This window comes from Prionailurus bengalensis, chromosome X (assembly GCF_016509475.1).
Source record: "Prionailurus bengalensis isolate Pbe53 chromosome X, Fcat_Pben_1.1_paternal_pri, whole genome shotgun sequence".
Classification (NCBI taxonomy): domain Eukaryota; kingdom Metazoa; phylum Chordata; class Mammalia; order Carnivora; family Felidae; genus Prionailurus; species Prionailurus bengalensis.
The window spans coordinates 99,118,254-99,139,271 of NC_057361.1; the positions used below are offsets into that span (position 1 = coordinate 99,118,254).

The 21,018-nt window shown below is 47.0% G+C and overlaps 1 protein-coding gene across 1 annotated transcript; it reads right to left on the bottom strand.

Annotated features, from left to right (window-relative positions):
* Positions 1-2,350: 2,350 nt before the first annotated feature.
* LOC122477605 (rhox homeobox family member 1-like) lies at positions 2,351-13,616 on the bottom strand. Its single transcript, XM_043570792.1, has 3 exons — positions 11,759-13,616; positions 6,828-6,873; positions 2,351-2,601 (listed from the first exon to the last, which is right to left on the bottom strand). Exons 1-3 carry the CDS (start codon positions 12,208-12,210, stop codon positions 2,485-2,487), a joined length of 615 nt encoding a protein of 204 aa, XP_043426727.1. The 5' UTR covers positions 12,211-13,616; the 3' UTR covers positions 2,351-2,484.
* Between the last annotated feature and the right edge of the window lie 7,402 nt (positions 13,617-21,018).

A 21,018-nucleotide genomic window follows, 5' to 3' on the forward strand; every position in this document is an offset into this window, starting at 1 on the left:
ACGATTTCTACTTCTTTGTCTCCCATGCGCGGTGACATGCAGACATGCAGTCTGGGTGGTCTATGTTAGAGTTGTGAGGAATGTCACCTGTGCGCACATAGCCTCCCTTGTCTTGAGGTTTTCACCACATTCCTTAGGTGTGACAGTGCCTGGAGCATATTGGTACAGACCTCGTAGATCTGAAGGTACCTAAAGCAGTGAGAAACTTAGTATTTAAAAAAGAAGGATGGGGAGCCCGAAAGGTCAGTCGGTTGAGCATCTGACTCTTGATTTCAGTTCAGATCATGATCTCAGGGTTGGTGGGTTCGCCCCCCCCCCCCAGGCTCTCTGCTGTCAGCACAGAGCCTGCTTCGGATCCTGGGTCTCCGTCTCCCTCTCTCTCTCTCTCTCTGCCCCTCACCCCCCTCCCACAGCGCACTCTCTCTCTCTCTCATTCTTAAAAATAAACATTTATAAATAAATAAACTAAAATAAAAAAGAAGGACAAATTATGGAAAGAGCCTAAATGTCCATCAACTGATGAATGGATAAAGAAATTGTGGTTTATATACACAATGGAATACTACGTGGCAATGAAAAAAAATGAAATATGGCCTTTTGTAGCAACGTGGATGGAACTGGAGAGTGTGATGCTAAGTGAAATAAGCCATACAGAGAAAGATACCATATGGTTTCACTCTTATGTGGATCCTGAGAAACTTAACAGGAACCCATGGGGGAGGGGAAGGAAAAAAAAAAAAGAGGCTAGAATGGGAGAGAGCCAAAGCATAAGAGACTCTTAAAAACTGAGAACAAACTGAGGGTTGATGGGGGGTGGGAGGGAGGGGAGGGTGGGTGATGGGTATTGAGGAGGGCACCTTTGGGGATGAGCACTGGGTGTTGTATGGAAACCAATTTGTCAATAAATTTCATAAAAAAAAAAAAAAAGGACAGTGGCCAACACTAGGAAATAAGTTTCGCTTTCAAAATCCTCTGGCGAGAATGGCAATGGGCATGTATGTGCAGGAACATTCTTGAATTTCCCTCACTCCCGGCGGCAAGGCCTGGAGGCCCCGGTGAGCAGCGCGACACCCTCTCTGTGGGGCCCGGCATTGCAACCGCTTTACCGACATCCGTCACTCACAAGCGAGAAAGGCAGGACGAAGGAATAAGGCATCAGTGGATGCCACGGCACAGAGGGCACGCTTTCCCAAGGCCACAGAGCCCCCCTTCACTCTGGGGACACACGGGTGCTGTGAAACTGGTGTCTGATTAACTCCCACCAGAGGAAACTCTGGCATAACCATGGCACCTTACCCATCATTACTGCCATCACCTTACGGGACCGTGGTGTCCACAACTGGTGACTTTTCACGCAGAACTCCATTAAAGGAGCCTCACGTTGCTAAAGAGTCCTCAGAGACAAAGGTTGAACTGAGAATTTAACGCTTTTTAAAAAGGGGGCCTGCGTTCGCTTCGGCAGCGCATACGCCAAAATTGGAACGACGCAGAGAGGAGGGGCATGGCCTCTGCACTTCACTGACCCTTACTTGTTTGGGTTTTTTCCTACGCTGGTCTTCTCACACAAAGACAGCGGAGGTACGACTTCTTCTTTACAAGGCGGGATTATTCTAGAACACTGCTCCGACCGTTTCCTTACTCTTGCTCTGAGCAGCAGTAAACCAACAGGCCCCCTTTTAGTGTTTGGAATTGGGGTGCTCTCAAGGATGTGAAAGGTGACAAAATGCTTCTGAGCTGGGGAAGGATCAATAATGTGCTTTCCTCGGCTGGTGGGGGGAGGGGGGAAAAAGGGAGAAGAGCCTCTTTCTGGCCTTGATGGAATCCCTTCTCAGTTTTCTTTTAAAGCCGCAGAACCTGTGTGCCAGAATGGCTTCTAGTCCCCAGTCTCCTCCGCAAAAGGGCGGGTAGTGACCAGGATTGGAAACATAATGTATGCATGTTCGGTGGCCGCCTTCCCATAAATCCCCGTGAGTAACCTCTTAGGAGGTTTCCCCCAGAGTCCAGGGTTCGGCCTGAACTTGTCAGCGTGGATGGAGCTCATCTCTGGAAGAAACACTGCTCTCTCACTAGGGACTCCTCCCACCCCATTTTGCACATACTTGTGGTCCCGAAGGAGCAAGGTGGGGATGACGATGGGGTGAGGGAGGGCGGGATGGTGGAGAAGATACAGGTCAGTGCCGAGTCATCACGGGCACTCGGGGAACTTCTGTGACATGCAGGGCCTCCAGATGGTGACTCAGGGAGGTCTCCTCATGAAAGGAGGCCTCCTTGTCATTCTGTGTAAATGGCATTTCCTTTGCAATTTGCATACACACCGTACTTGCTCCCGTTTGATACACGAAGGCAAAAGCACAGAAAAATTTTCTCTTTATTGATAACACAACTTTGGAGGAGAAAAGGGTGGCAGGGGCAACAAGACGGCCCGGGTGTCAGTGGCACCGGAAGAACCCATCTCCAATCTGGCTTCTGAACGAGAGCGACATTCTAGGGCCCGTCCAGCATTAGGATGACCAGGTGTTCCAGGTTAGTAGGTGGAGTAGTTGTGGGCATTGATGCCCTCTCATCTCTCCTGAGCTTGGCTCTCCTGTTCTTAAACCAAACCTGCAGTCAGAGGGAAAAGGGGATCGGTTTAGTACATCGAACAGTTAACGTCCGAAGACAGAAGCCACTACCTACGTGCAAGTGTGTGCACCACTGAGATTTCATGCCACGCCAAGGGAAGCTGTTTGCTCAAGGAAGTTACCAGCACACCCCCTCCCTTTAGCTCCCCCTTAGTGAGCACCAGCTATGTGCCAAATTCCGGAGTAGGCTTATCACTTTGTCCCTCTCTTCCCAATTTTAAGATTCAAATGGTTTTTTCAGGTATCGGGTGCAGGTCTACTTCTGAGTCGCACCCGCTTCTTGCGGATCAACTACCTGGTAACAGGATAAAGAAGGGTCTGTATCCTGGCGGCTGACGACCACCTGTTACCGCCAGTTACCTCCTGCCGTCTCCTCACTAGGGACAGTGTCACCTTGTTTTGGGGATAATGTGGGCATTGTCAATAGGGGGCCCTATTTAAGGTCATATTGAGGGGAACAGCTTCCTACTTGACAAGCCTATCTTCGGTGCAAAGTAAATAATTAATAGGAAGAAACGCATTGGGTTTTCAGACAGATTTCCTTCAAGGATGTCTAAGGGGTCATTACTCCTCCAAAACCTCTTGAGAGTTAAAAAGCAGTCTGGCAAGGGAGGCCTCGTCATGGGGTCCCATGGAGTTTGTGGCTCGTCTCACTGGGGCGTGAGAGTTGCGGGGGCCAGGCACACTGCCTTGACACTTCAACCCGTAGTGTTAAGGAAAGTGGAGACCAACTTGACCCAAATTAACTAAAATGCTCAAGACTCTTTGGCCGCCCAGGAGTCTAGGGGAAAGAGGCACACCATCGTCACCGTCGTCAATTCTGCATGCTCCAACTTGCCCCACCCTACAAACCTTTCCGGGCTCAGGGCCAGGTCAGCTCACTCTGGCCACAGTTCCAGGATCCCGGACCCGAGCCGCTGTTGTCCAGCAGGGCAGGACAGGGCAGGGCAGGGCAGGGCAGGGCCCCTCGGAGCTGCTACACAACCAGGAGGTCCCAATCCCATCCCTTTTTCTTAAGGCAAGGTGAAACCGCACTTTAGGAAGGTGGTTGACAACAATGAGGGTAAAGGGGTCATAAAATGGCTTCTTCTTCCTAAATACCTGCCCGATAGTTTTGCAAACAAGCAAACAAAACGGTCAGTTAGACTTGACTATCTTCTCGGTGTCCTAGTTAATGGGGTTAACATTAGATTGAAATCCCTTCAGAAGTTTCCAAACTACGCATCTTGAGTGGCACAAAAGGCCTTCTCTCCCTGCCTGAGGCCTCATGCTTGCACTCCTATTTTAAGATTTGTGGTATTTCTGCTGCATAAATACAGAGCTTCAACAAGGCCGGTGTGATCGAGCTCATTCCGGGGTTGGGGGGGTGGGGATCTGAACATACCAGTGGTCAAATACCCATAAACATAAGATAACAAAAGCTGGCTGTTGTATGGGCTGTATTCTCTCTTCTTAAAAAATTTTTTTAAAATTTTTTTGACGTTTATTTATTTTTGAGACAGAGAGAGACAGAGCATGAACGGGGGAGGGGCAGAGAGAGAGGGAGACACAGAATCGGAAACAGGCTCCAGGCTCTGAGCCGTCAGCCCAGAGCCTGACGCGGGGCTCGAACTCACGGAGTGCGAGATCGTGACCTGAGCTGAAGTCGGACGCTCAACCGACTGAGCCACCCAGGCGCCCTCTTCTTAAAATTTTTTAAAAATGTTTATTTACTTATTTTGAGAGAGAGAGAGATAGAAAGGAAGTGGAGGAGGGGCAGAGAAAGAGGGAGAGAGAATCTCAAGCAGGCTCCATGCTGTCAGCATAGAGCCTGATGAGGGGCTCAAACTCACAAACAGTAAGATCATGACCTGAGCTGAAACCAAGAGTCAGAGGCTTCATCGACTGAGCCACCCGGGCGCCCTGATATGGGCTGTATTCTCAACATTGGCTTTACAAAACAGTTCTGTTTGCAAAAGAAAGGAGGAAACCATGTATTAAGTTTCTTGGAGAAATTCAACTGTCTGGTTGGGAAATCTGTGAGAACACTGTTTTCTCCCTGATTTGTTTCTTGTGGCTTCTTTCCCCTTCAGAATGCCACTGAGAGTGCATTAGGAAACCCAGGAAGGAGAAAGAGCTAGTCACCAAACCTTAACGTTTTTCTTTTCCTCTGCAATACGCCTTAGCCTGAAAAAGCGATCCCAGTCTGCTCCCAACCTTTCCAGTCTGAGCCAGGCCCGGGGCCCCAGTCTGCGGTGTTGGGATGCCACTACTCAACGGTCAGCTCTGTTGGGCTGCTTTTCAGGTACTCCTACCACCAGATCTGCAACTGTTCTTTTTTTAGAAAATTTTTAAAGTTTATTTACATTTTTTAGTAATCTCTACACCCAGCATGGGTCTCGAACCCACGACCCGATATCAAGAGTTACATGCTCCTCCGACCGAGCCAGCCAGGCGCCCCTGCAACCCCTTTCCATCAATGCACTCACACATGCACTCTGCAGCAAAGCCGATACACCCAGCCTGATTTCCTTTCCTTTCTTTTTTGGGCAAATATCACTTTGCTGTAACTTAAGTGGGTTTTTTTTGGGGGGGGGGTCACCTTTTTACGGCATGACCTACAAATTAGTCAAAAGTGCCTGAGGGAATGAAAGTATTTAAAATTAACACAATGACTCTATCCCCAAATAAGGGCCACCCAACCCCCAACCAACCAAATTCCACAAAACTCAACTCTTCAAAATGGCATCACCAACATGAAAAAAATTCTTAAAATGTTAGAAATCCTCAAGAGAATATGTGCTTACGTGTTTAGTAGATTTGAAGAATTTGTGTAGTACCCAGAAGGCCTATTTTTTTTTTAATTTTTTTTTCAACGTTTATTTATTTTTGGGACAGAGAGAGACAGAGCATGAACGGGGTAGGGGCAGAGAGAGAGGGAGACACAGAATCGGAGACAGGCTCCAGGCTCCGAGCCATCAGCCCAGAGCCCGACTCGGGGCTCGAACTCACGGACCGTGAGATCGTGACCTGGCTGAAGTCGGACGCTTAACCGACTGCGCCACCCAGGCGCCCCCAGAAGGCCTATTTTGACTGACCTGTAGTTCTTCTCTAACCTTTTCGCCCTTCTTAGGTCAATTAATATTCATTCAGTACTGGGTGGTTTTTTTTTTTTTTTTGCTTGTTTCATACTTTAGGCAAATTTTCAAAGCCTGCAAACCGTTCCCCCATTCTCACCGTAACGTGACTGTCCCGGCAATGTTTTCAGGTTGATGCATCAAAATATTCCAGAAAATTAGAATGTAGAGCTCTCACTCCCCACATTGCCTTACCAAACACTTAAAAACAACAGCAAGAGGACTGGGTTCTCGAACTTTGAAGCTGTCCCTCCACCATCAGTCTTAGCTTCACTAAACAGACACTGGTTACTCATATAGCGTGTTCTGAGCATACATTTCTCCCTCACCCCAATGTTTTTTTTTAATGTTTATTTTTGAGAGAGAGAGAGAGACAGAGCACGAGCAGGGGAGGGGCACAGAGAGAGGGAGACACAGAATCTGAAGCAGGCTCCAGGCTCTGAGCTGTCAGCACAGAGCCCGACGCGGGGCTCGAACCCACGGACTGCGAGATCATGACCTGAGCCGAAGTCGGACGCTCAACCAACTGAGCCTCCCAGGCGCCCCCACCCCAAAGTTTATAAATTCACCCACTTCGCTAAGAGCTTATGCATGGCTTTAACTTAGTATAACCAATCCCTCTCATAACCTGCTCCTCTGTGCATTAATTTGAATACTTCCACAGTCAGCCCGAGCCCCAATATGTCTCCACACGTGACTCTTCAAAGGATATCTGTGTTTTGGGTGGTGGGTTCGGCCCTGCAGCCGGCTCTGTGCTGACAGCTCGGAGCCTGGAACCTGCTTCGGATTCTGCGTCTCCCTCTCTCTCTGCCCCTCCCCCGCTCACCCTTAAAAAATTTTTTTTAAGTAATAAATGAACATTAAAAAAATTTAAGAGAAAGGAATCATGTTCCCTCGGGTAATGGGAAACATCCGTAAGCTGGAGTTCACATACCCCATTTTTCACCCACAAAGACTCCTAAAGTCGATTTATTTGCCAAAGTTAAAAAAGAAAACCGAAACATACCAAGTTGAGAACCCCTGGAACAGAAGTGTTACAAGTCCTAAAGCTGGTTTCAGAATGGCTGCCCTGCCATTCAGGTTTACTGACCTGCACTCTGGTTTCGGTCACATTCATGCATCTTGCAAGTTCTCTTCTGCGGGGAGAAAACCACAAATGTTTAGTATTTAGAGCTGTGGATAAAGTGAAATGTACAGATATACTTTTTATGCTTGTTTTAAAACGTGCACCCTCCTCTCAAGAGCCCACCTCCCAAGTAAACTTTTCTGTAATTCCCAGTTCCAGGCTTGCTACGGTTTCCCCTCAAAATTTAAGGTAGCATTAACATCTTGGTAGTCACGATAAATAATTTTATTGCACTATTTAAAAAAAGAAAAATTCGGGGCTCCGGGGTGGCTCAGTTGGTTAAGCATCCGACTTCGGTTCAGGTCATGATCTCATGGTTTGTGGGTTCGAGCCCCGCATTGGACTCTGTGCTGACAGCTCAGAGCCTGGAACCTGCTTTGGATTCTGTGTCTCCCTCTCTCTCTGTTCCCTCCTCCACTCGCACTCTGTCTCTCTCTCAAAAATAAATAAGCACTAAAAAATCTTTTAAATAAAAAATAAAAAATTAATGCAAACAAATATATGATCAACAAATTATCACAGTTTTATTTACTTATTTATTTATTTATTATTTTTTAAGTAAGCTCTATGCCCAACGTGGGGTTTGAACTCACAACCCCGAGATCAAGAGTCACATGCTCTGCTGACTGAGACAGCCAGGTGCCCCTCCAACTTTTTAAAATTTATTTAAAAATTTTTTAAGTAGGCTCTATGTCCTAAGTGGGGTTCAAAGTCTTGACCCTGAGATCAAGAGTCACACGCACTTCTGACTGAGCCAGCCAGGTGACCCCCTCCCTCAAAATTTTATTTATTTATAAAAAGGTTTTAATGTTTATTATGATTTGTTTTTTGAGAGAGAGACAGACAGACAGAGAGTGAGCAGGGGACGGGCAGAGAGAGAGAGGGAAACACCGAATCTGAAGCAGGCTCCAGGCTCTGAGCTGTCAGCACAGGGCCCGACGCCGGCCTCGAACTCACGAACCGCGAGATCATGACCTGAGCCGAAATCGGACGCTTAACCACCTAGCCACCCAGGCGCCCGCCTCAAAATTGTAAATGAAAGGATCCAGCCCTACAGCTAGCTGCAGGAGAGTACCTTATTCTCCTTAGCCTGATTCCAATAAAATTTTATTTACAAAAAGCTACCAACACAGAAGATTAAAAAATGTATAAATTATACTACATCAAAATTAAAAACTTCTGTAGACCAAAGTACAAAATCAATAAAGTGAGGGGTACCTGGCTGGCTCAGTCAGTTAAGTGCCTGACTCTTGATTTAGCCTCAGGTTATGATCTCATGGTTTGTGGGGTTGAGTCCCACGTCAGGCTCTGTGTTGAGTGTGGATTGTGCTTAGGATTCTCTCCCTCCCTCTTCCCCCTCTCCAACTAGCACATATGCACTCAGGTGCGTGTGGGCTCTCTCTCTCTCTCTCAAAATAAATTTTCAAACTTCAAAAAAAAAATCAGTAGAGTGACAAGGCAACCCTTCAAATGGAGAAAATATGTGCAAATCATATATCTGATAAGGAGTTAACATCCACAATATATTAACGACTACAACTGAATAAATAAACAAGCAACCGGTTAAGAACTGGGCAAAGGCCTTGGATAGACATTTCTCCAAAGATGATATTAAAATGGCCATGAAAAGATGCTCAACATCACTAAGTAGTCATTAAGGAAATTCAAACCAAAACCACACTGCTACCTCATACCGTTAGAATGGATACTATCAAACAAACAAAACAAAACAAAACAAAACAAAACAAAAAACCCGAAAATAACAAGTGCTGGTGAGGATGTGGGGAAATTGGAACCCTTGTGCAGCCGCTAAGAAAAACAGTTCGGTTCAGGTCATAATCTCATGGTTTGTGGGTTCGAGTTTGTGGGTTTGAGCGCTGCTCAAAAATTTAAACATAGAAATTACCAAATGACCCGACAATTCCATTTCTGAGTATATACCTGAAAGAACTGAACACAGGCTCTTGGAAAGATATTTTGACACCTATGTGCCTAGCAGTGTAATTCCCAAGAGCCAAAAAGTGGAAGCAACCCGAGTGCTCATTAATAATAAGTGGATAGGGGCGCCTGGGTGGCTCAGTCAGTTAAGCGTCCGACTTCGGCTCAGGTCATGTTCTCCCGGTTTGTGAGTTCAAGCTCCGCATCGGGCTCTGTGCTGATAGCTTGGAGCCTGGAGCCTGCTTCGGCTTCCGTGTCTCCCTCTCTCGATCAAGAGTCAGATTCTTAACCCACTGAGCCATCCAGCCACCCCTATAGGTAGAATCTAAAAAACAAAAGAGAGATAGACAACCAAAAAGACAGACTGTAATACAGAGAAGAAACTGACGGTTCCCAGAGGGGAATTGGGTCGGGGGACAGGTGAAATTGAGGGGATTAAGAAGTACAAACTTCTAGTTATAAAATAAATAAGTCATGAAAATGAACATACAATATAGGGAATATAGTCAATAATTTGTAATAATGTTCTATGGTGACGGATGGTGACCACACTTATCGTGGTGTGCACTGAGTAATGTATAAAGTCGTTGAATCATTATGTTGTACACCTGAAACCAATATAACACTGTATGTCAATTATACTTCAATAAAAAAGCCAAAAAGCTTACAAAAAATTAAAAGACTGTATGCTATGTAAAATAAACCGGTCACAAAACGACAAAATCACAGACAGGAAGTATAATGGTGGTTACCAGGGGATCGGGGGGTGTGTTATTGTGTAATGGTAATAGTTTCAGGTTTGCAATATGAGAAGATGTCTGAAAATGAACGGTGGTGATGGTAACATAAGAAAAATGTACGTAATGCCACTGAACTGCACAATGAAAAATGGCAAAGACAGTACATTTTACGAGTATTTGACCAAAATAAAGAAATCAGGAAAAAAATGAATAAATTAGTCTTACGGAGAGTAAAAATGGGTGCAGGGCTCGAATATGCCCATGAAAAGATCCTCAACATCACCAATCAATACGGAAATACAAATCAAAACCACAATGAAATACCACTTCACAGCCATTGAGACGGCTAATATATTTTTTTTTTAATTTTTTTTTTTAATGTTTATTTATTTTTGGGACAGAGAGAGACAGAGCATGAACGGGGGAGGGGCAGAGAGAGAGGGAGACACAGAATCGGAAACAGGCTCCAGGCTCCGAGCCATCAGCCCAGGGCCCGACGAGGGGCTCGAACTCACGGACCGCGAGATCGTGACGTGGCTGAAGTCGGACGCTTAACCGACTGCGCCACCCAGGCGCCCCGAGACGGCTAATATTAAAAACAGGGGCGCCTGGCTGGCTCAGCCAGTGGAGCGTGTGACTCTTGATCTCGGGCTTGTGAGTTCAAGCCCCACCTGGGGTGTAGAGATTACCTAAAAATAAAATGTTTTAAATAAATAAACAAATAAGTGTTAACAAGAATGTGAAGAAATCAGGGGCGCCTGGGTGGCGCAGTCCGTTAAGCGTCCGACTTCAGCTCTGTCCCAAAAATAAATAAACGTTGAAAAAAAAAATTAAAAAAAAAATTAAAAAAAAAGAAAAGAATGTGAAGAAATTGGAATCCTTGTGCACGTGCAGCCACTAAGGGACACGGCACAGTAGCTGCTTGAAAAATTAAAAACAGGCTTACCAAACGATCTAGCAATTCTGGATATCTACCCCAAATGATTGAAAACAGTGACTCCAACTGCTATTTGCACGCCCATGTTCATAACAGCGTTATTCACAATAGCCAAAAGGTAGAAGCCACTCAAGTGCCCACTAAAAATGAATAGATCAATGAAATTCTGTATTTACAAGCAATGGAATATTACTCAACCCTAAAAAAGGAAGGGAATTCTGAGACACGCTACATCGTGGATGAACCCCGATAACATTATGGTAAGTGAAATACTTCAGGCATAAAAAGAAAAATACTGTGTAATCCCACTTATATGAGGCACCTACAGTAGTCAAATTCATCAGAACACAAAGTAGGAAGGTGATCGCCAGGGGCTGGGGGAGATGGGGGAACAGAGAGTGGTTCAGCGTGCATCCTTTTAGTTTTGCAAGGTGGAAAGAGTTCTGGAGATTCGTTGTAAAAAAAAAATAGGAATGCACTTTAGTGAACTATACACTGAAAAAAATGGTTAAGATCGTATATTTTATCTTTACACATATTTTACCACAATTTTTTTAATTTATTTTTTTTTAGTAATCTCTACACCGATAAATGGCCCAAACTTAGGACCCTGAGGTCAAAAGCTGCATGCTCCTCTGAGCCAGCCACGACTCTCTATTTTACCAGCTTTTTAATAAGTCTTTTTTTCTTTTTTTAATGTTTTTTTTTTTGAGAGAGAGACAGACAGAAAGAGAGAGCGCGCGCACGAGAGCACTTCAGCGCAGAGCCCGATGCGGGCTTGACTGGGCTCGAACTGACGAACCGGGAGATCAGGACCTGAGCCCAAATCAAGAGTTGGACGCTTAACCGCTTAAACGACTGAGCCACCCAGGCTCCCCTTAAGTCTTTTTTTCTTTAAGTTTGTGCTTGTTTGTGTAATCTCTATGCCTAGGTGGGGCTCGAACCTCGAACTCGCGACCCTCAGAGATCAAGAATCCCACGCTCTCCCAACTGAGCCAGCCCGGCGTCCCCACCACAATTTAAAAAAAAACAAAAAGACTACCCACCACAGATTTCCACAGACTTGTTTCATATAATTTCTGTATACAAATATTTCCCTTGATGCACAGAAGGCATTCTCCCCAACCCTAGTCCTTTTTGGTTTAGGAGGGGGAGAAGGAAGTCGGCGGGGGGGGAGGGGGGACGGGTGGGGGTGGAGGGGCAGGGGGGCCGGGAGGGGGTAGGGAAACGAAGATGCCTGGCAATGAGGCGAACGGCACTTGCCGGAGCAAGCCACTTACCTTGTGGCCACGTCAAGGTATTGAGTGCGCTGGAAAACGCTTTCCAGCTCCCGCACCTGAAATGCCGTGAACTTAGAGCGCGGGGCTCCCTGCTGCCGGCGGTGGGGCTGACGAGCCCTAGCGGCTGCCACTTGGGGTGGCCCTTCAGCGTGCTGCTGCCCCAGCGCCTGGACGACACCGCTGGCCTCGTGGTTCCCTTCGCCGTCACGGTTCGCCACGCCTTCACGGTTGATGTCGCCTCCAGAGTTGGCATAGCTGACACCGCCCTGGGGGTTATTGTTGCCCACGGGGACTAGACTGCCGTCATCAATGTGGCCGTCTTCTTTGGCGTCTGGGGCCGCGTCCTGCACAGGTTCAGAACTGATTTCCACTTCTTGCATCCCCAGCCAGTAGTAGTCGGGGTCACAGTATGCACCCAGGTCACAGTAGTCGCCGCTGGGCAGAGGCTCCATGGCTGTGGTGGGGTGGACGGCCAACGCCTCCGCCCACCCTGTGGTGATCGAGACCAGAGCCGGCCTCTTTTGGCGCCTCGTACCAGTTCAAAGGTTTGGCGCAAGTTCGACGCGTACGTGATCCCCTTTAGACGATCGCTATTGGCTTTCCCTTTCCGCCAACTGAGGTGGGTGGGACTTGCTTCGACACGCAAGTGTCTGGGGCGTGGCCAAAAAATAAGGGCTGTGCGGGGCAAGGCGGGAGCTTGGGTTTGTGCACAATCGGGTCTCTAACTGAAAGTTCGGTTTACCACGCCCCTCTTGAGCAGAGTGGTCTGAGGACGGGATGGTACCGGATTATGCGACCTGATTTGGGGGGCAAATCAGGGACGGGGAGAGATGAAGTTTCGAGACTTCTCACTACCTACAGGAGCCCTTTGGGAAACGTTTTGAGAAAGTCTCATGGCCCAGCCCTCTATATTTGGCAACCTGCACACACGCCAGGCTAATAAGTAAAGTGAAATGACGAACCGAGTTTCTGCAAGGACACAGAAAGCAGAGCCCACCATGTTTCCGGGGTGCCGAGAGTCGGATGTTGGGGCCGGATTTGTAGAACATTCTGGGTAAGATGCACTCTACAGGAAATCCAATGTGCCCGATGAGAAAGTTCAAGTACTCCGGATTTTTAGTAATGACGCCCCATCGGAGTGCAAGTGTAGACCCCCCAGCCCAGGGCTTAGTGCACCGAGAACTCTTGCATTTTGCTGGCTTAGGAGGCCACAGCGAAGTATGCATCCTCGGTGGTCCTCCACTCGCGCATCTGCGGTAGCATGTCCCCTATACAAGCTCAGCCGTCCCCTGTGCTGGGCTCCTGGCATGAACTCAGGTCAGTTTCCACCTTTCCCCCTGCTGCTCCCTCTCCCCTCGTGCTCCCTTTTTTTCCCTAAAAATATCATCATGATCTCTTGCTCTGGAAAAAATAAAATTGTATTTATTGTCAAAAGAGATCCAGGCCAGTGTAAGGGAGGAAGATTTTTTCCTTCCGTCCTTCAAGGTCTTCTAGCTGGTTTAGGAATTAAATTGACATGAGACAGTTTGACAGGAGAAAAAAAACAGTTTTATTGCGTGAACACAGTGGCCAAATAATGACAGTGACACCTCAAGAAATAACCAAGGCATCTCTGAGGAATTGGCAGGGCAAAGAAAACTTGTGTTTGAGAGCTTCGATTCAGAAGGAATTCTAAACAGAATTTGGGCTGGGGTAGTAAATTAGGAAAGGGTGACCAGGGGTGTTTACACAGCCTTCTCTGCTCTATGGAGGATGTCTCTTTACTTCCTGGTACAGGGAGGGTAACTTTCACGATTTATTTCTTACTTTTTTGGAGACAAAGGGGGCTCGGGGTGTTCTTTTTGTATTGGCTGTTTCTTTTTTTTTTATTATTTTTTTTAACATTTATTTATTTTTGAGACAGAGAGAGAGAGAGAGAGAGAGAGAGAGAGAGAGAGAGAGCATGAGCGGGGGAGGGTCAGAGAGAGAGGGAGACACAGAATCCGAAACAGGCTCCAGGCTCTGAGCTGTCAGCACAGAGCCCAACGTGGGGCTCAAACTCACGGACTGCGAGATCATGACCTGAGCCAAAGTCGGGACGCTTAACCGACTGAGCCGCCCAGGTGCCCCTGTATTGGCTGTTTCTTAAGTAATTTTTATTTAAAATAATCAATATGCCAGGGTGCCTGGGTGGCTCAGTCGGTTAAACAACTGACCCTTGAATTCAGTTCTGGTCATGATCTCATGGTTTGTGAGATCAAGCTTGGCATCAGGCTCTGCACTGAGAGCTCAGAGCCTGATTGGGATTCTCTCTCTCTCTTTCTCTCTCTCTCTCTCTCTCCCTCTCTCTCTAATTTTTTAATGTTTATTTATTTTTGAGAGAGACAGAGCACAAGTGGGGGAGGAGCAGAGAGAGAAGGAGACAGAATCCGAAGCAGGCTTCAGGCTCCGAGCTGTCAGCACAGAGCCCGGCATGGGCTCAAATCCACGAACCTAGAGATCATGACCTGAGCCGAAGTCGGATGCTTAACCGACTGAGTCACCCAGGCGCCCCTCTCTTTCTCTTGCTCTCTCTCTGGCCTCCCCCGCTAGTGCTCTCTCGCTCCCTCAAAATAAATAAACATTGAAAAATAAATAAAAATGAAATGAAATCATCAATATTCCAAAGTGGCACATTTTGGAGTCGTCTGCCCTTGGCCCCTATACCAGATTGAGGGCTCTATGGTTCTCTCTTCAAGATGTGTTTCGTAATAGGGTGCCTCCGTGGCTCAGTTGGTTAAGCATCCGACTCTTGATTTCAGCTCAGGTCATGATCTCACGCTTTGTGGGCTGGAACCCTGCATCGGGCTCTGTGCTTTCAGGGTGGAGCCTGCTTGGGATTCTCTCCCTCTCTCTGGGTTCCTCCCCGACTCACACTGCTTCGGTCTCTCTCAAAATAAATAAACTTAAAAAAAAACCAAACATGTGTTTTGCAGATGCTTTGGGAGGTGTTAATATCCTGAACATTACAAGCAATTTCTAATAATGAGTCCTATGCTTCGTATTACACATGATTCATCTTCTTTTTACTATGGCAACCATCAGTGTTTTCAGCATCATCCTGTGAAAGAAATTAAACAATTGGTGGGGGCCTTTGTAAGACGTATGCACCTTGCCTACCGTGCCTAATGGATAAACGTCGCTGCAGGATGGCTCAGAAATCAGCTGAAACATGGTGATTGACCAAGTCACGTTTAGAAAAGATGTTAAGGAGGTTGCGGGGGGGGGCGCGCCTGAGTGGCTCCGTCAGTTGAGCATCTGACTCTTGATTTCGGCTCAGTTTGTGAGTTTGAGCCTCGAGTCAGGCGCCATGCTTCAGCATGGAGCCTGCTTGGAATTCCTTCTCTCCCCCAAAAATAAAATGAGCATTTAAAAAATTTTTTTTTTTTTTTAAAAAGGAAGAAAAGATGTCAAGAGATGGCGATCCCACGGCCTCTCTCTGACTTTAACCAAGATGTTTCGTCCTCAGGCTGACTCTTCCGGATTATGCAGGCCTCTCCCTCCCTTGGCTAGGATCCCGATGATGAATTTTCAGTCTTGGATCGGTTGTTATGTGGGAGAAATACAAGAGTTTTCCTCACGGCTTGCATTAGACTAGCTAGAGCAGCTGTGATGTCTCAGACGTGTTCTTGCACATCTCTGTCTGCAGTGTACTCCCCCGTCATCTAACCCACAGTCCCTCGTGTACCCCAGGGGAGCGTTGCCCGAACTCCATGCCACCCACGCTAGTATTTATTTACAATTTTTAAGCTAAATTTAATCTACTTTTTATTTTAAACTTCAGGTGGGCCCCTATTCTTTTTTTTTTAATTTTTAATGTTTCTTTATTTTTGAGAGAGAGAAAGGGACAGAGTGCAAGCAGGGGAGAGGCAGAAAGAGAGGGAGACAGAAAATCCAAAGCAGGCTCCAAGCTGTCAGCACAGAGCCCAATGTGGGGCTCGAACCCGTGAATCGCGAGATCATGACCTGAGCCGAAGCCAGGGACTCAACCGACTGAGCCACTCAGGCGCCCCAACGGGATCCCTATTGTAAGCGAAAGTAGCCAGGAATCATGATCTGGTGTGACAGGTTTATGAGAGCAAATCTGGAGCCAGACTACAGAGGTCTAAATCCTGGCTTTGCTCGCCATGCGCTCTCTGGCTAATCTGGCGAGCTGCGTATTCTTACTTTGCCTTGGTTTCATCATCTTTAAAATGGGAATGACAGGGGTACCTGGGTGGCTCAGTCAGTTAAGTGTCCGACTTCGGCTCAGGTCATGATCTCTCGGTTCCGGAGTTCGACCCCACATCGGGCTCTCTGCTGTCAGCGTGGAGCCTGCTTCGGATCTTCTGTCTCCCTCTCTCTGCCTCTCCCCTACCTGCATGTGCTCTCTCTCAAAAATAAATAAGTATTAAAAGAAGAAGAAGAAGAATGTAATAACAGTGGCCATGCATTAAATGCCTATTCTAGGCCAAACAGAAAGACAAGCACTATAGAAGTTATAGTCACCGGCACAACAGGGTCGAATTCATATTTTCAGCATCAGATCGTCCTGGCTTCCTCGGGTAGAATGGTCATGGGAGAGAAAAGGTGAAAGCAGGGAGCCAGGAGGCTAATGCAACATTCTGCCTTAAGATAACAGTGGTTAAGGTTAAGGCTTTAAGATAACAGTGGTTAGGGTTAAGGCATTCGGGAAAAGTGAAAGGTTTGGGGATGTGTGTTTCAGGTGGAGTTAAGAGGATTTGCTGATGGATTGGAGGCTTGGAGCGGAAGAAAGAGGTTACATGCATTCACTCATTGGACCCTCACGAAAACCCAGTGAGGTAGGCACTGTCATTCTCCCCGTTTTTCAGGTGAGGAAGCTGAGAGACGGGCTCATGCATTGGCCCGGGATTCACGGCGAGCCAGGCTTTGGACCTGCACTCTTAACTGTCTCTTCCTGGTTATTAGTGGCCTTTTTTAAAAAAATTTTTTTAGGGGCGCCTGGGTGGCGCAGTCGGTTAAGCGACCGACTTCAGCCAGGTCACGATCTCGCGGTCCGGGAGTTCGAGCCCCGCGTCAGGCTCTGGGCTGATGGCTCAGAGCCTGGAGCCTGTTTCTGATTCTGTGTCTCCCTCTCTCTCTGCCCCTCCCCCGTTCATGCTCTGTCTCTCTCTGTCCCAAAAATAAATAAACGTTGAAAAAAAAATTAAAAAAAAATTTTTTTTTAATGTTTATTTATTTTTGACAGAGAGAGAGAGACAGAGCATGAGCAGGAGAGGGGCAGAGAGAGAGGGAGACACAGAATCCGAAGCAGGCTCCAGGCTCTGAACTGTCGGCACAGAGCCCGACGCGGGGCTCGAACTCACAGACCGTGAGATCATGACCTGAGCCAAAGTCGGATGCTCAACTGACTGAGCCACCCAGGCGCCCCGTTAGTGGCCTTTTCCTGCTCCTCACGATGCACCTCTTTTCCTATTTCCTTTCTTCTTATGCTCTTTAAGTACTTTTTCCCTCCTTTCTCCCTTGACTGAGGATAAAACCCAGGGATCTCACTGAGACCAGTGAGGGTCAAATAGTTAAAGACGCAAGTGAGCGAGTCCCGTCCTGTGGATTCCCTAGATGCAGCAAAGGGCTTGAGGGCCTTTCCATGTTCTGAATCACCACGAAGACCACGTTGGTGGGCCACAGACTCAGTGGGTCTGTCTCTCTGGTTAATGTGCCAAAAACACAAAACAAAACAAAACAACCGATATTTGTAAATGCAGACAGAAAGCTTAAGGGTTTTTTCCATTTTATTTAATTTTTTTAAAATTTACATCCAGATTAGCATATAGGGCAACAATGATTTCAGGAGTAGATTCCTCAGTGCCCCTGACCCATTTAGCCCATCCCCCCTCCCACACCCCCTCCAGCAACCCTCAGTTTGTTCTCTATATTTACGAGTCTCTTCTGTTTTGTCCCCCTCCCTGTTTTTATATTATTTTTTTTTAAATTTTTTTTCAACGTTTATTTATTTTTGGGACAGAGAGAGACAGAGCATGAACGGGGGAGGGGCAGAGAGAGAGGGAGACACAGAATCGGAAACAGGCTCCAGGCTCCGAGCCATCAGCCCAGAGCCTGACGCGGGGCTCGAACTCACGGACTGCGAGATCGTGACCTGGCTGAAGTCGGACGCTTAACCGACTGCGCCACCCAGGCGCCCCATGTTTTTATATTATTTTTGTTTCCCTTCCCTTGTGTTCATCTATTTTGTCTCTTAAAATCCTCATATGAGTGAAGTCATATGATATTTGTCTTTCTCTGACTGACTAATTTCGGAAAGCTTAAGTTTTTAAGTATTATTATTATTTTGCCTTTTAGAGAGAGACTGCACGTGGGGGAGAGGGGCAGAGGGAGAGAGAGAGAGAGAGAGAGAGGAATCCCAAGCAGGCTCCATGTGGAGCCCGACATGGGACTCGATCCCACGACCTGGGATCATGACCTGAGCCAAAATCAAGAGTCAGATGCTCAACCCACTGGGCCATCCAGGCGCCCCACATACAGAAAGTGTAAAAGAAAATATAGCATCACTTCAGAGCACACTCACACGATTTTCAGAAAAAGAAAGGATTTGTGGGGCGCCTGACTGGCTCAGTTCGAGAAGCGTGCAGCTCTTGATCTTGGGGTCATGAGTTTGAGCCCCACGTTGGGTGTAGAGATTATTTAAAGAAATAAAAACTTAAAAAAAAAAGAAAAAGAAAGGATTAGTGAGCTGTTAACCCTCAGAAAGGGTTTCCATATCCTTTCTCATGACAGACTCTAGGGTTTTTCTTCGTGATTTGGCCTATTGGGGGCAGGAGCGGGGGAGGCTACATCATTCGGCGTCTGTATCGTGCCAAAGGGGGACCCAAGTCGAGTGAGCGGCATATTCGTAGATATCCTGAATCTTGAGTGTTCGCAGTAGGTGTGCCCTTACCCGAACTCTCCTGGTACTGCCCCCTCCACTCTTTTTTTCACTAGCTCCAATCTTGTGTTCGAAGCCCTGTTTGCCTGTCCTAAGAGCGCTCTGCTGTACCATGAGTATGGGTCTCTCCTGCCTAGGCAAAGATACTCAATCTCGGACTAGCAGATTCTGCCCCATGTTTATTTTCACCCGAAGATTCTTCTGACTTATTCAAAAGCCTCCAACATTGTGTGAAATCAAAGATAGGCTTTCTGAAAATCAGCAGACCTGGGCCAGGCAGCAGCTAGCTGTGAGTGAGTATTGGAGAAGTCCCTTATTTTTCCTTATGTTTCTGGACGTTGACCCACGTCTGCAAGAGGAGATATTTAGATTTTGGACGTTCAGATATTAAGACTCGTTCTTAGGAATCTGCCAGGCAGGCTTGCAATTCCACAATTCTATCGATCTATGCTCAAAAGAAGCTTATCAGGCTTCTATGAGTTTGCTCCCTTAAAAGAAAAAAAACAATAGCCTTTTCTATAATCTTATTAATGCTGTCCCCCATAGATCATTAAAATGTCTTTTGTCCAGAGGTGGCCGGGTGGCTCAGTCGGTTGAGTGTCTGACTTGATTTTGGCTCAGGTCATGACCCTGGGGTTGCGAGATAGAGCCCTGCATGGAGCTCCACGCTGAGTGTGGAGCCTGCTTAAGTCTCTTTCTCTCTCTCTCTCTCTCTCTCTCTCTCTCCCTCTGCCCCTCTCCCCTGCTTGTGCTCTCTCTCTCTCTCTCTCTCTCTCTCTCAAATAAAAAAAAAGAGGGGTACCTGGGTGGCTCAGTCAGTTTAGCGCCCGACTTTGGCTCAGGCCATGATCTCATGGTCTGTGAGTTCAAGCCCCACATTGGGCTCACTGCTGTCAGTGCAGAGCCCGCTTTGAATCCTCTGTCCCCCTCTCTCTTTCTGCCCCTACCCTGCTCACGCGCGCTCTCTCTCTCATAAATAAATTTTGAAAAACATTAAAATAAATAAATTAATTATTTTTTTAAAAAAGCCCTGGGTGGCTCAGTCCATTAAGCATCAGACTCTATGGTTCGTGATGAGTTCCAGCCCTGCATCAGGCTCTGCACTGACAGCGTAGAGCCTACTTGGCATTTTCTGTCTCCCTCTCTCTCTCTGTCCCTCCCCAGGTCGTGTTTGCTCGCTCTCTCAAAACAAACCAACCTTTTAAATAATAAAAAAAAAAAAGAAATATAAAAAAAAAAGAGTTTAAAATGCCTTTCTTCCAGAGTGATAAATCTTTGAACATGCTCTGGGCCCAAATGTTCATTTCACATACATTTCTTTAACATTTGCGCATACTATGTACAAGACATTACTGCAAATACTTTCCAAATAGTAACGGATTTTTCTTCACTACAACACTCACTGGGAAGGACCCCATGCAGTGTAAGTGTTTTTGGAGGCACTAGGCACTGGGCAGGAATCTGCAGTTGTACTCTGACATGAATTCATTACTAAGACTCTGGGGCACTTAAGCCTTCTCAAGTGGCACAGTGCGTGTCTTGCAGAGTGCATATGACCACCCGGAGAGCCAGACCAACCCAGCCCCGTGATTCCACCTACTCCCAGAGCTCTAGGTAGCATGGAGGGCTTTGACTTCAGCATCATTACAAATACAAATTCGAGCCATCCGGGCGCCCCGAAAGCCATTCGATATATCTTATTAGTGCACACAATTCTTTTTTTTTTTTTTAATGTTTATTTATTCGTTTGGGGAAAGAGAGAGAGGAAGCACTCATGAGTGGGGGAGCGGCAGAGAGAGAGGGAGGGAGAGAATCCAAAGCAGTCTCCTCGCTGTCAGCCCAGAGCCTGACTTGGGGCTCGAACCCACGAACCACGGGATCATGACCTGAGCCGATATCAAGAGCTTGATGCTTAACCAACCGAGCCCCCCAGGCGCCTCAGTACACACACTTCCAATGGCAATATATTCTTTGCCACTCAAATACTGTGCAAAATTTGTATTTGTAAATATTTTACATAATTTCGTGGCCACACCTGGACATTTGTGCACCAGCAGGGTCCCATCTGCCACAACTGGTGGTGAGAAAGCCAATAGTCAACGTCTTACGTGTTAGTCGGAAGGCTTTGAACCTGAAGCCGACACACCGTCACTGAGGCCAGATACTCCAAGAGGACCCTACTCGGCTGCTAGTTATACCTCCACCAGATCATAGATCCCCGGGGACCCCAGCACAGTCTGCAGAGAAGCACAGCTACATCGACAGCACTGAGGACAAGGAGCCTTCACCCAGACACAGCAGTGATGAAACTGGTCGTTTAGGAGTCAGGGAGGACCAG

Bases quoted from the DNA above. Each gene is read 5' to 3' on its own strand.
- LOC122477605 (XM_043570792.1), bottom strand. From the start codon at position 12,210: ATGGAGCCTCTGCCCAGCGGCGACTACTGTGACCTGGGTGCATACTGT. The intron at 6,874-11,758 runs GTAAGTGGCTTG...TTCTCCCCGCAG, and splicing joins TACCTTGACGTGGCCACAAG to AAGAGAACTTGCAAGATGCA. The intron at 2,602-6,827 runs GTCAGTAAACCT...CTCTGACTGCAG, and splicing joins TGACCGAAACCAGAGTGCAG to GTTTGGTTTAAGAACAGGAG.